The 15,626-nt window shown below is 46.2% G+C and overlaps 1 protein-coding gene across 2 annotated transcripts in view; it reads left to right on the top strand.

Annotated features, from left to right (window-relative positions):
• The window catches only part of ASAP2 (ArfGAP with SH3 domain, ankyrin repeat and PH domain 2), a 216,162-nt gene that overhangs the window by 148,193 nt on the left and 52,343 nt on the right, over nt 1-15,626 (top strand). For both annotated transcript variants that reach the window (XM_069728066.1, XM_069728067.1), the window contains exon 9: nt 4,407-4,493. In XM_069728066.1, coding sequence (XP_069584167.1) covers nt 4,407-4,493 — 87 coding nt within the window. The remainder of the gene's footprint in view (nt 1-4,406; nt 4,494-15,626) is intronic.

Consider the following 15,626-nt stretch of genomic DNA (forward strand, 5'->3'; position numbering starts at 1 on the left):
GTAATGCATGTGTCACGGTCTGTTGCCCATTTTTCACCACAGTGCACAATACATATTTCGCATTACTTACCTTTGCTGAATTTATGCGTTACTCCTATTACTCTGTGTGTCATCAACCACTGTCTTAAAGGGGACCATTGAAATGGTTTACAACCCATACACATTCCACTTGTGCAATTCAAGGCCAAAAAAGTCCAACAGGGTTCTGGGATGTTTACCGGCGTTCAGTAGTTGATTGAAACTAATCAATCCAGCAGGCATTAATTCATTATAGTCAAAACTGGCCATTTCCTTTCACTTTGATCTGTTGTGTATGGGCTCCTTAAGCCATGACGATCTTGGGGGAATCCATGTCATTGGATGGGTTGAAATCCATATCCGAAAACAGCCTCATGGTTACCAAAAATCTGCAGCATCTGTGGGCAGGAAATTTCCGCTTCATGGTGAGGATAAATGCAAATTCCCACCCAGGAGTATCTAATTTTCCATTTTAAACGTTCAATATGGGATTTATTGAAAGTAGGAGGTCAATGCCTGACAGTTAGAAAACTGGAGCTAAGCAAAAAGATCGGTAGTCTGTGGCCACCAGACCAAACCTGCAAAGTTCTCCTACCTACCGGCATCCTTCGCGCCTCTTTAAATTAGTAGGCTTACCATGACGTCATCGTTGCGCATGACATCGTGCCAGGTCTACTAATCAGAAGAAGTGCTATGTATGCCATAAGATAGGAGTAGGTTCACAGGAATCTCTTCTGACAGCCACATGTCATGATATGTACTTTTGCCCTGTCCTGTATTTGAATAATATGCCATTTGATGTATGTAACTGTTCTCTGGTTTCTATTAGCTGTAATTTATGTATTTTCTTGTGCTGGGAGTTCACCTGTAACAATATGTCTCCTTCTCCCAATACTTGCAGCCCTCAGCTCTAATGTAATTAAGCTTTGTCAACATCACTACTGGAGGAATAGCCATTCTTCCTCACAGCGGGTGGCTAGACAAATGTACATACTACATAGACTACATGGAGCCCACCAGTCTAGAATCTTCTGGTGGACCCAACCATTGAATAGGTGTGACCCCTACCCCCCTTCATGGGCGGATCCCAGGAGCTCAGACAATCCATTCTTATTTTGAGATCAGATGTGAGTTGATCCTTGAAGGAGAAGGAGTGGGGATTCTTAGCTGAGGCAAGACCCCACGTCCATCTGGGACTGCGGAAGCGAACGGGGCGAGACTTGAGCTGAGGACATATCTCGTCATTCGTGAGATTGTTTTGGGATCCCTTGGACTAATTGTGGACTATTGCTTTGTTACCTGGCACAAGGATTATCGGGAGGTGCCCCCGAACCTGTTCCATTGGACTAATTGTGGACTCTGTAGATCTACCTGCATGTGTTGTTCCAGCGTTCTTGATAATAAATCTGTGGAATCATCCCTTGGCCTGTTGTCCCTTCTTGCTCTGCCGTACACCCCGTCACACCACAGACCACCAACATGGCTGCAGGACTTAGTTAAGTTTATATATATATTTGGACAGAGACAACATTTTTATAATTTTGGTTATAGACATTACCACAATGAATTTTCAACAAAATAATTCCGATGCAGTTGAAGTTCAGACTTTCAGCTTTCATTTGAGGGTATGCACATTAAAATTGGATGAAGGGTTTAGGAGTTTCAGCTCCTTAACATGTGCCACCCTGTTTTTAAAGGGACAAAAAGTAATTGGACAATCAACTCCAAGGCTATTTCATGGACAGGTGTGGGCAATCCCTTCGTTATGTCATTCTCAATTAAGCAGATAAAAGGCCTGAAGTTGATTTGAGGTGTGGTGCTTGCATTTGGAAGGTTTTGCAGTGAAGTAAACATGCGGTCAAAGGAGCTCTCCATGCAGGTGAAACAAGCCATCCTTAAGCTGCGAAAACAGAAAAAACCCATCCAAGAAATTGCTACAATATTAGGAGTGGCAAAATCTACAGTTTGGTACATCCTGAGAAAGAAAGCACTGGTGAACTCATCAATGCAAAAAGACCTGGGCACCCACGGAAGACAACAGTGGTGGATGACCGCAGAATAATCTCCATGGTGAAGAGAAACCCCTTCACAACAGCCAACCAAGTGAACAACACTCTCCAGGAGGTCGGCGTATCAATATCCAAATCTACCATAAAGAGAAGACTGCATGAAAGTAAATACAGAGGGATCACTGCACGGTGCAAGCCACTCCTAAGCATCAAGAATAAAAAGGCTAGACTGGACTTTGCTAAAAAACATCTAAAAAAGCCAGCACAGTTCTGGAAGAACATTCTTTGGACAGATGAAATCAAGATCAGCCTCCACCGGAATGATGGAAAGAGAAAAGTATGGCGAAGGCGTGGTACAGCTCATGATCCAAAGCATGCCACATCATCTGTAATACCCGGCGGAGGCAGTGTGATGGCTTGGGCATGCATGGCTGCCAGTGGCACTGGGTCACTAGTGTTTATTGATGATGTGACACAGGACAGAAGCAGCGGAATGAATTCTGAGGTATTCAGAGACATACTGTGTGCTCAGATCCAGCCAAATGCAGCCAAACTGATTGGTCGTCGTTTCATACTACAGATGAACAATGACCCAAAACATAAAGCCAAAGCAACCCAGGAGTTTATTAAAGCAAAGAAGTGGAATATTCTTGAATGGCCAAGTCAGTCACCTGATCTCAACCCAATTGATCATGCATTTCACGTGTTAAAGACTAAACTAAAGACAGGCCCACAAACAAACAGCAACTGAAAACCACTGCAGTGAAGGCCTGGCAGAGCATCAAAAAGGAGGAAACACAGCGTCTGGTGATGTCCATGAGTTCAAGACTTCAGGCAATCATTACCAACAAAGGGTTTTCAACCAAGTACTAGAAATGAACATTTTATTTAAAATATTTAATCTGTCCAATTACTTTTGGTCCCTTTTTAAAAACAGGGTGGCACATGTTAAGGAGCTGAAACTCCTAAACCCTTCATCCAATTTTAATGTGGATACCCTCAAATGAAAGCTGAAAGTCTGAAATTCAAGTGCATCTGAATTGTTTTGTTTAAAATTCATTGTGGTAATGTCTATAACCAAAATTAGAAAAATGTTGTCTCCGTCCAAATATATATGGACTAAACTGTAAATTGTTCTAACATTAATCAAGAACATCCAAGCGAACATCAAGAAAATCACATTAATCTGAGCTCTCGCGACTTTAGATTTCATTGTGATGCGGTTCTTGATGGTTTGGTTGTTTATCTGAGGCTGGATTATGGTTCACATTTATTTCCCCTTTGGCTTATTTTCGAATTTATGGCTACAGATTGTCCCTGAGATGTTACACGCACATGTGCCAGTGCCAGGCAGCAGCTGCCAAGGCAAACAGGATCATGGGGTGCATTAAAAGAGGTCTGGATACACATGATGAGAGCATTATACTGCCTCTGTACAAATCCCTAATTAGACCGCACATGGAGTACTGTGTCCAGTTTTGGGCACCGGTGCTCAGGAAGGATATAATGGAACTAGAGAGAGTACAAAGGAGGGCAACAAAATTAATAAATGGGATGGGAGAACTACAATACCCAGATAGATTAGCGAAATTAGGATTATTTAGTCTAGAAAAAAGACGACTGAGGGGCGATGTAATAACCATGTATAAGTATATAAGGGGACAATACAAATATCTCGCTGAGGATCTGTTTATACCAAGGAAGGTGACGGGCACAAGGGGGCATTCTTTGCGTCTGGAGGAGAGAAGGTTTTTCCACCAACATAGAAGAGGATTCTTTACTGTTAGGGCAGTGAGAATCTGGAATTGCTTGCCTGAGGAGGTGGTGATGGCGAACTCAGTCGAGGGGTTCAAGAGAGGCCTGGATGTCTTCCTGGAGCAGAACAATATTGTATCATACAATTATTAGGTTCTGTAGAAGGACGTAGATCTGGGGATTTATTATGATGGAATATAGGCTGAACTGGATGGACAAATGTCTTTTTTCGGCCTTACTAACTATGTTACTATGTTACATGGGGACTACTGGACCTGTGCTTTCGGTAATTAGGATTTACTTGGATCAGGCCATTAATAAGGCCGTCTTTGAGCCCTAAATCTTACGTAGTAAATAGGATCTTGTTCTTGAAAGAGCCGCGGCTAGACTGGATTAATGATTCCTAACAATTTCTGTTTATCTGTGGCTTTTTCCTCGTCTTAATCTTGGATAATTTGTTCCATGCAGCTTCTAATGGAAAGGGTCTTACTGCATATGGAGTCACTGTGTCCGCTCTGCTTCTTGCCCGTTTGGATTTTTTTCTTTTTTCGGGCGGGATTTAAAGTTTATTTGAAGTGTTCTCTTAAAACTTGTATTTGACGTGTCGTGGTATTTTCTTTTTAGATGAAACAAGTCCAGGATGAAGAAAGAAAACAATTGAGCCAACTAAGAGACATCCTAAAGACTGCGCTGCAAGTGGAGCAGAAGGAGGTGAGCTTGTGAGCCTAGAAGTCTTATCACACATGGTAGAGAAATTATGTTCTCCATCTTTTCCGCACCTGTGATACGATTCTCTCATGCCATACAATCGGATCACAGTAAACGGAGACAGAGTTTGAGCCGAGCGTCCTTACCATAATCAATCCGATTCTAGAAGGAGGACTCATCGCTTGTGTAAGCGAGCCCTATGTGGGGCTATAAATTTCTGGAAAAGAAGAAATCTGGTCGCAGATCCGGCAGACAAATGTGCAGAAACAATGTCAGTGATAGAGGGTCACTGTGTGGATGAGAGCCAAGTGATTCAGAGAAACTTTCAGGGGGGCTTTGGCCTTTTTGTACTTCAAATTAGAAAAGCCCAACTAGTCTCCTCCCGCCACCAATCATAACGTGACTGCGTAGTCTACCTAATTCTTAAGAAACCTCATCTGTCACCTTAAAAGGGGTTTTCACAACTGCCTTAAAAAATAAATACATAAAAAATTGCATTCTGTAAAAAAAAAAATAAAAAAAAAATAAATAAAAAAGTGAAAATCAATTAATTACAGCCATCTTACTAACCTCCCCACCCCCGCTTGCTCTATCTTACAAGAACTTTATGAATCATTGATAACCACTGATGGAAAAGCAATCTAAAGGGAAGCAGTGCAAATCTTTGACCCCATTGATTTATTACATTAATTGACTTCGCTATAAATCCCCCCATAATTTTTTTCCCTTGTAGGCTTTTATGAAGAGCTTAAAAAAAAAAATGCATATAAGAAAAAAAAAAAAACTTGTATTTTTGAGTGCAGAATCCCAGTGTCAAAGTTGCACCAAAAACTAGATAAAAAAATCCGGAATGCATATATATATATGAAAAAATGCAGAACTCTGTTGCGGGTTTTGGTGCAAATAATATGCAGTATTAAAAAAAAAAAAAAAAAGCAGCATGTTTGACTGTGGGTCCATGGCCGTATGTGTATAGTAATGGCGTCCTCTACCGGGGGGTAATTTCTGGGTGTCTGCCTGCTCTGTTACTCATGAATGTGTTTTCTTTTTCTCTCACAAATGCTCTAACCTGTTGTGACCGAAGTCTAGAAGAGTAAGTGTGTTAATATCCTTGATTTCTTGCAGTGCATGTGTCGCCCGTGAGCGCATTTATCTGCATGTTTTATCCCTGTTCATTTTTCAAGAAGCGAACCGGACCTTGTGGGTTCTGCATCTGGGAGGAAATATAATAGTCTTTAACAGGAGTGATGATAGAAAGTGATTTTCTGATAATATAACATTGATAATCTATACTTCAGATAAGCCGTCAGTGTTTATCAGGTGGACTGACCTCATGGACCGCTGCCAGTCTCGCACTTGAGAGACAAGGTGTAGTTTCAGGCTCACCTGCCATCCGCTGTGCCTATTTAGAAGGTGATATGGTCCTCATACTCTACCGCATTCCTCCGACCATTTTTGTAGAGACACAGAAAACCTTTTTCTCATAGTCCTATGTAACATGTGAGAGATAAAATGGTGCCATATTCCATTGCGTGCCATAGTACACATGCCTCTAGGCAGGGCCGGTTTCGGGTTTAGACGGTTCCTTGGGTGAAATAGTTTTATTGCGCGTCTATTGACCTCATCCAAATTTTTTTTTTTTAGATTTTTTTCTTAAGGGACTTGAACTTGCGATCGCTTGAATGATACTCTGCAATATTGCAGTGTTCTTTGATGCCTTCTTCGGCAAGCTCCTGGCTGCCATGACCATACTTTCATCACCCCATTTTAAGCCTTGACATTTGACCCCGGCATCTAAGGGGTTAAAGCTGCTGCTGCGATCTGAGCTCGCTCCGGTTCCAGCTGGTAGATGCAGGCTGTGTGGCCCAGGTCCTGAGCCTGCTCCATACATGCAGAATGCTCTGGGTTGAGTGGGCCCTGGCACCAGTCCTGCTTCTAGGTGTGAACATGATCTTGTAGGGATGCGTCATATGGCAGCGCACAGTTTTTCAGTGTCCATTGTGTGTACAATACACGCGTACACACTTTCTGTATAGGCCTGTGTAGGCCTTATTGGTTGTCCATGGCAACCAATCAGAGCTCAGCTTTTATCTCCTAAACTGCATTAGAGACTTGAAAGCTGCACTGTGATTGGCTGCAATGGGTAACCAGGCCAGTATTTCTGTTTGACAGTTTTTGGAAATGAAGCCCACTGTTGTATAGTTGTGTGCACCCTTAACTCTTAATGAATTGCATGGAGTTATACAGCCTGTCATGAAGTAATGAGATTGTATTGAATGGTGGGCCCGGTCTGTGCGGCAGAGCCTCATGATGGGCCTGGTGTCTGCGGTAGAGCCTCATGATGGGCCTGATGTCTGCGGCAGTTCCTCATGATGGGCCTGATGTCTGCGGCAGTTCCTCATGATGGGCCTGATGTCTGCGGCAGTTCCTCATGATGGGCCTGGTGTTAGCTGCAGTCCCTCATGATGGGCCTGGTGTCTGCTGCAGAACCTCATGAAGGGCCTGGTGTCTGCTGCAGAACCTCATGATGGGCCTGGTGTCTGCTGCAGAACCTCATGATGGGCCTGGTGTCTGCTGTAGAACCTCATTTTAGGCCTGGTGTCTGCTGCAGAACCTCATGATGGGCCTGGTGTCTGCTGCAGAACCTCATGATGGGCCTGGTGTCTGCTGTAGAACCTCATTTTAGGCCTGGTGTCTGCTGCAGAACCTCATGATGGGCCTGGTGTTAGCTGTAGAACCTCATTTTAGGCCTGGTGTCTGCTGCAGAACCTCATGATGGGCCTGGTGTCTGCTGCAGAACCTCATGATGGGCCTGGTGTCTGCTGTAGAACCTCATTTTAGGCCTGGTGTCTGCTGCAGAACCTCATGATGGGCCTGGTGTTAGCTGTAGAACCTCATGAAGGGCCTGGTGTCTGCTGCAGAACCTCATGATGGGCCTGGTGTCTGCTGCAGAACCTCATGATGGGCCTGGTGTCTGCTGTAGAACCTCATTTTAGGCCTGGTGTCTGCTGCAGAACCTCATGATGGGGCCTGGTCAGTGCTGCCGAACCTCATGATAGATCCAGTTTCCTCTTCTGCTGAACCTCATGATGGCTCCAGTCTGTGCTGCAGAACCGCATGAATGGCCCGGTGTGTAGAGCGCCGCGTCTGAGATCAGTTATTCAGTCTGCTGACCTGAATCAAGGTCTCATACAGGAAGCGAACAAGCGTGGGTTAACCACATAAAATGTGAGGTCTTTCAGAAACCGATTTTGGATTATATTACACTGAGGTTTTCATACGCAGGCGAACAGCTGTGAAGTGAAGCCCCAGGGAAATAGCGACTTCACACTGAAAATGCAGAGGAAGTGTAAGGCTCCTGGGAAGCAACAGGTTCCCGCAGAGACTGGATGTACAGGTCTGATCTGCATGAGCTGTCATCTCATCTGTCTAGCTACCGGCAGATTTACTGGCCGTAATGGTGATCCTGGAGTCTTGTGTAATCGGTCATTATGAGGCTACCAGACGTCTGATATAGAACACAGAGCATTTCACTGTTATAAGAATCGCCTAAAATTCCGTGTCTCGGGGAACGTCCTCATAGGATCGGAAAGCTGCCGATTACCCATGCAGATTTGTGCAAGGAAAATCCTCAGTGAAATATTGTACCAGCAGCGGATGCACTTTTAATCACTCATCCTATGCTGCAGAATGTGTGTGCACTGACGTTGGCCTGCAGTGCTGGTGGTAAAGCAGACCTGTCACTCCCATAAATAGGACCATTATTACTGGGTGGAAATGCCGCTGTTTTCCTGAATCTGACTTTTTTTTTTCTCCCTCCTCTCCGTTCCTGAGATATGGCCTGCATGCTTTTCATTATATAAAAATCTAGTCTTGTTAACCAAGTGGGTGTGATCCTCAACTCTCTTCTGTGGGTGTCTTCTTAAGGAACACACCTACTTGGCTAACAACACTAAATTTACAGTGGGTATGGAAAGTGTTCAGACCCCTTTAAATGTTTCACTCTTTTTCATTGCAGCCATTTGGTAAATTCAAAAAAGTTCATTTTTTTTCCTCATTAATGTACACTCTGCACCCCATCTTGACTGAAAAAAACAGAAATGTAGAAATTTTTGCATATTTATTAAAAAAGAAACTGAAATATCACATGGTCATAAGTATTCAGACCCTTTGCTCAGACACTCATATTTGTCACATGCTGTCCATTTCCTTGTGATCTTCCTCGAGATGGTTCTACTCCTTCATCGGAGTCCAGCTGTGTTTAATTAAACTGATAGGACCTGATTTGGAAAGGCACACACCTGTCTATATAAGACCTCACAGCACACAGTGCATGTCAGACCAAATGAGAATCATGAGGTCAAAGGAACTGGCCAAAGAGCTCAGAGACAGAATTGTGGCAAGGCACAGATCTGGCCAAGGTTACAACAGAATTTCTACAGTACTCAAGGATCCTAAGAGCACAGTGGCCTCCATAATCCTTAAATGGAAGAAATTTGGGACCACCAGATGTCTTTCTAGACCTGACCATCCAGCCATACTGAGAAATCGTGGGAGAAGAGCCTTGGTGAGAGAGGTAAAGAAGAACCCCAATATCACTGTGGCTGAGCTCCAGGGATGCAGTAGGGGAGAAAGTTCCACAAAGTCAACTATCACTGCAGCCCTCCACCAGTCGGGCCTCTATGGCAGAGTGGCCTGACGGAAGCCTCTCCTGAGTGCAAGACACATGAAAGCCTGCATAGAATTTGCTAAAAAAAACACATGAAGGGCTCCCAGACTATGAGAAATAAGATTCTCTGGTCTGATGAGACAAAGATAGACATTTTTGGTGATAAATTCTAAGCAGTATGTGTGGAGAAAACCAGGCACTGCTCATCACCTGCCCAATACAATCCCAACAGTGAAACATGGTGGTGGCAGCATCATGCTATGGGGGTGTTTTTCAGCTGGAGGGACAGGACGACTGGTTGTCATTGAAGGAAACATGAATGTGGCCAAGTACAATGATATCCTGGATGAAAGCCTCTTCCAGATTGCTCTGGACCTCAGACTTGGCCAAAGGTTCACCTTCCAACAAGACAATTACCCTAACCACACAGTTAAAATAACAAAGGAGTGGCTTCAGAACAACTCTGTGATCATTCTTGACTGGCCCAGCCAGAGCCCTGACCTAAACCCAATTGAGCATCTCTGGAGAGACCTGAAAATGGCTGTCCACCAACGTTCACCATCCAACCTGATGGAACTGGAGAGAATCTGCAAGGAAGAATTGCAGAGGATCCCCAAATCCAGGTGTGAACAACTTGTTGCATCATTCCCAAGAAGACTCATGGCTGTACTGGCTCAAAAGGTTCTACTCAATACTGAGCAAAGGGTCTGAATACTTAGGGCATGTGCACACGATGCAGATTTAGTGCAGATTTAGTGCAGAACTGCAGCAGATTTTTCTGCAGCAGAAACGCTGCAGAACTGCACTGTGATTTACAGTACAATGTAAATCAATGTGAAAAAAAAAAGCTGTGCACATGGTGCAGAAAAATCTGCGCAGAACCGCTGCAGATTTCAAAGAAGTGCATGTCACTTCTTTTGTGCAGTTCTGCAGCGTTTCTGCACCCCTCCATTATAGAAATCCACAGTGGAAAAAACTGTACGAAAACTGCACAAAAAACGCACCTGCGGATTCTGCCAGGAGATGCAGATTTAGTGCAGAAAATTCTGCACCACATTTCCTACGTGTGCACATAGCCTTATGATCATGTGATATTTCAATTTTTCTCTTTTAATAAATTTGCAAAAATTACTACATTTGTTTTTGTTTTTTTTTCAGTCAAGATGGGGTGCCGAGTGTACATTATTGAAAAAAATGAACTTTTTTTAATTTACCAAATGGCTGCAATGAAACAAAGAGTGAACAATATAAAGGGGTCTGAATGCTTTCTGTACCCACTGTATATACATAGCTGAAGGATTATATTTCATGAATGGAACAGCAGCATTCAGATATAACAAATTACATATTTATGGTAGTCAACTGGTTCTCTACAAATTTTGCTTATTTGCTGCAGATTTTTCTGCCTTATCTTCACCTTACCACAAAAAAATGCAAAAAAACTAGAGCAGGTCAGAGTTTCATCTAGACTGAACCTGAGACAATCCTTGTATGATGCCCTATATAAGGAGACACACAGGATAAAAGAGGGCTTACATTTGGTGCATTTCTTTTGTTTGCACCATTGTTCTTTCCCTTTTGTGGTTATGCTCTGTAGACTCCTTTACAGTGTAAAATTATTTTTATTTCTCCTTCATCTCATTGGGGGACACAGGACTGTGTGTGTGTGTGTGTGTGGGGAAGGGAGGAGGGTCTCTGCTACTGCCGCCAGGAGGCCGACACTAAGTAAACATAACAAAAGTTTAGCTCCTCCTCCGTCGTATACACCCTGACACTGGCCGAAGGCAAACCCAGTTCATGCTTTAGTGTCTGAAGGAGGCACAGGTCTGGTTTCCAGCCCCCCCCCGTATTTTTCCTCTTCACCTTGGAAATGAGACGGGGGCGACAGACCCTTTTGAAAGGGTCTGATTTCCCCAAACCAATGTCCTCTCCACGTATCCTCTCCCGCAACTTGGGACCACTTGCCAGACTCAGCCCTGTCCACCCTAAGATAATGAAACCCTAGGCTGTACACGGGCATATGGACTGTCCATGCGGCCCCCACTGCATCACCAATGCTCAGACAGCGGTGATGGAAGGAGGCGGATGGTCCCTCTCCGCATCCCCTGAAGGGAAGATGGAGTTAGGGTGCCTGCACCGTCCTTTCATACAGCCCCCCCCCCTCTAACCTTAAGCTCCATCGCGTGGTGGGGGGATGGGAGGGCTCCTGCGGCACCGCGCATCTTAGACGGGCGTCTGGAGAACAGTGGGCGCTGCGGTCTTTCTGCTGCTGGCGGCGCCACGCCGAGGGCCGAGATCCTGGCATCAACTTCCGGGTTCCCCCCATTCATCCTTGGACGGGCTTCGGATAACTTAGCCACCGGTTTCTGACAAGTTAGGCCTCGGGCGGAAGCCCCGCCCTTTCCGGCCACGTCATCTTCCTGTGGGTCCGCCCCCTCATCCTTGGGCAAACGCTGGGGAAAAATTTAGGCCCCAGCTTCGGTCTTCTATAGGCCGCGGGCTGAAAACTCCGCCATTTCCGGTGGTACCGCCCACCAATTAAGCGTGCTTTTTGAGAGGAACAGCGCTGATGCGTCGCCCTGTGACATGTTCCACAGGACGGACGGGGACACAGGACTGGTGTAAGTGCTACTCCCAAGACTGACAGCTGCAGTATCTGTTCCTGCAGCTCATCTAAAAAGTTCTGATTATAGTAGCAGCAGGGTCACCATGTCTAGAAGGACCAAGACTCACACGGTTTTATATAACGCATGTGTAGCCTGTCGGTCTGCTTTTCCGCATGCCCAGAGCAATCGTCTGTGAGGCCTGCGATTCTGAACGCGCTCAGAAGCCCTCCCCTGCGACTCAGCCCAGTTTGCCTGCAGCAGAAAGTGTGGTTTCTCCTCCAGAATGGGTCACGTCCTTGTCGCAATCCATGGCATCCCTAACTAAGGCAATCGAGTCCTTTCAGTCCCCGGCTGGGGGCAGGGACAGCGGTTCGCCTGCCTTGGAGAGGTCCTCCGACTCTCAGGAGCCTCCGTCCTGCAGGGGCTGCGCTCTCACCCCATCGGGTGCATCTGCATCCTTGAGTTCCGTTTCTTGCTCACTCTCTCCAGCGGAGATTAGTGAACATGGTTCGGACTACGATTCCGAAGGGTTCTTCAATTTAGAGGCGCCTGATTACCAGGAGTCAGTAGACTGCCTAATTGAGGCCGTCAACCAAACCCTGGGAGTAGAGGACAAATCCACCTTAACCTCTGGTCATAAGGTGTCGTTTAAAAGGGTCAAGCAGCCTCATAAGGTGTTTTCTACTCACCCTGAGTTTGAGGACTTAGTCAAACGTCACAGGGAGTGTCCAGACAGGCGTTTCTTGGGACAAAAGGCCCTAAATGCAAGATACCCTTTCGCCCCTGAGTTATGTAAGAAGTGGGCAGAATCCCCTTCGGTAGCCCCCCCCTTTCACCCTGTTTCTCGTTTGGTCTCTAACGCTGTTATCCCTTCCCAACGGTTCCTCTATTAGGGATCCAACTGATCGGCTCATAGAAAGCTTGGCTCGTTCAGTTTTTGAGGTCTCGGGTTCATCCCTCTCGCCCTCTTTTGCGGCGACTTGGGTAGCTAAGGCCAAGATATCATGGTCAGGATCTTTGACTAAGGCTCTATAGGAGAGGGACTTGCCAGCAGAGGTGACGGAGATGTCAAATCAGATAGCTCTAGCTGGAAGCTACCTGATTAATGCGTCCTTGAAGGCAGCAAACTGTGCGGCATTGGCGGTCGCAAACGCAATTTGCATTAGAAGGGCTCTATGGTTGAGGACATGGCGGGCGGATTCTACCTTGAAAAAATCCCTTACAACTCTCCCCTATCAGGGTGGCCGATCATTTGGCGAAAAATTGGATCAGCTCATTTCTGATACCACAGGAGGGAAAAGCAATTTTCTCCCGCAGCAAAAGATTAAACAGCCTTTTCATCGCCAGTTTCAGGCTCAGTTCAAGTCCTTTCGTAACACCAGGTGGACCCCAGCGTCAAACCCCGTTGGCCCAAGTTGACCTAATCAGGACAGAGATCATCAGAGCTCCTACAGGGCCAACTTGTTGGGAAGAAAGCGGTCCCAACTGCCAAGATCAAGGGGATCTAAGTCCCATAGGTTTTCAGCCAAATGACTGGAGGCGGTCTCTGATCGTCACCAACAGAGTAGGCGACCGTCTGCTCTCTTTTCATCAGTCCTGGCTCACTGTTGCTCACAACAGATGGGCAAGAGACAACCCCCCTAAGCCGGTTTCTTTCCCTCCTGTCCGCCCAGTTCAGAATCCCGTGTACGAGCCTTGTTCAAAACTGTCGAATCCCTTCAGCTCAGCGGGGTCATCACTCCCGTTCCGAAGGATGAGAGATTTCAGGGGTTCTATTCCAACCTGTTCATAGTTCCCAAAAAAGGATGGGACTGTAAGGCCCATTTTGGACCTCAAATGTTTAAACAAGTTTGTGAACATTCGTCATTTTCTAATGGAATCTCTCTGGTCAGTCATTGCGGCAATGGATAAGGGAGAATTCTTAGCTTCAATAGATATTCAAGATGCCTTTCTTCACATCCCCATATTTCCTTTGCATCAAAAATTTCTACGTAGGCAGTCTACATTTCCAGTTCACAGCCTTACCTTTCGGTCTGGCCACCGTTTCCAGGGTGTTCACAAAAGTCATGGCAGCAGTCGTGTCCATCCTGCATTCCCAGGGCATACTCGTCTTGCCATATCTCGACGACCTCCTTATCAATGGGCCGTCTTTTCAGGCCTGCGAGGAAAATGTCAGCATCACTCTGGATACGTTCTCTCGCCTAGGGTGGCTGGTGAATCTAAAAAAAAGTCGTCCCTTGTACCATCTCGGAAAATCTCTTTTCTAGGGATGATTTTCGACACCTCCCAAGGTTTGACAGTCCTTCCCGGGACAAGGTCCGGACCCTCCGGCGAGAAGCAAGGGTCCTTCGCCGGCCGATCTATCATACAATCCGGATTTGCATTAGGGTCTTAGGAAGGATGGTGGCGACAATAGAGGCAGTTGGGGAGCAGTGTTTTGCCACCACACAGCCCAAGGACGCTGGTCTTTGCGGGAGTCAACCCTCCTGATCAATCTTTTGGAGATTCGGGCGGTTCGGCTGGCTCTGCAGCATTTTCATCATCCTCTTGCAGGCCGCCGTATCCGGATTCAATCAGACAATGCCACAGCTGTGTCTTACATAAATCATCAAGGGGGTACCCGCAGCAGGGCGGCCATGAACGAGGTAGAACAGGTCCTCTACTGGGCTAAGAAGAACGAATCGGTGATCTCGACAGTCCACATCCCGGGCGAGGAAAACTGGGCTGCGGATTTTCTCAATAGTCAGGGCCTTGCGTCCGGGGAGTGGTCTCTCCATCCCGACGTTTTTCGGCAAATTTGCCAGCGCTGGGGAACTCTGGACGTGGACCTGATGGCCTCTGGGATGAATGCCAAAGTACCCAGGTTTGTCGCTTGGTACCGAGATCCACAGGCGATCGCCGTGGACGCTTTAGTTCTACCTTGGAACCAGTTTGGTCTCCCATACCTGTTTCCCCCTCTGGCAATACTTCCGAAGGTAGTCAGGAAGATCAAGACAGAAGGAGTCCCAGCAATCCTAGTCGCCCCAGATTGGCCTCGTCAGTCATGGTACGCAGACCTAGCACAGCTGCTCGCCGAGGTTCCTTGGCAGCTTCCAGAGTGCCCGGATCTGCTTTCTCAGAGCCCGATCTACCACCAGAACTTAGGGACCCTGGGTTTAACGGCCTGGCCATTGAATCTTGGATTCTAACCCAGGTCGGGTTTTCCAAGAAGGTAGCCGCTACTATGATTAGCACCCGGAAATCCATCTCTGCACGTATTTATCATCACACCTGGAAGGTTTTCCTTTCATGGTGCAGAAAGCGTGGGCTTCCCCAACTTCGTTTCTCCATCCCTAACATTCTAGCATTTCTTCAAGCCTGGATTCGGGGCTTGCACCAAGTACCCTCAAAAGACAAATATCAGCCTTGTCGGTTCTCTTTAAGCGCAGGATCGCTACCAATTTACAAGTAAAAACGTTCTTACAGGGAGTCGCTCACATGGTACCGCCTAACAGGGCTCTCTTGGATGCTTGGGACCTTAACCTGGTCTTAAGTGTCCTGCAGGAAGTTCCTTTCAAACCTCTTCAGGACATCTCTTTAACTTACCTTTCCTGGAAGGTTGTGTTCTATGTGGCCATAACTTCCATTAGGCGGGTATCGGAACTGTTGGCTCTATCCTTCCGGGTTCCGTTTTTACGGTTCCATCAGGATAAGGTGGTGCTCAGACCAGCACCCTCTTTTTTGCCAAAGGTGGTATCCTCGTTTCACATTAACGAGGATATTGTTTTACTTTCTTTTTTCCCGGCTCCAATGCACCGTGTGGAAAAAGCTCTCCATACGCTAGATCTAGTGAGAGCGCTCAGAAGGTACGTTTCACGGACG

The sequence above is a fragment of the Ranitomeya imitator genome, chromosome 5, assembly GCF_032444005.1.
Source record: "Ranitomeya imitator isolate aRanImi1 chromosome 5, aRanImi1.pri, whole genome shotgun sequence".
Lineage (NCBI taxonomy): Eukaryota > Metazoa > Chordata > Amphibia > Anura > Dendrobatidae > Ranitomeya > Ranitomeya imitator.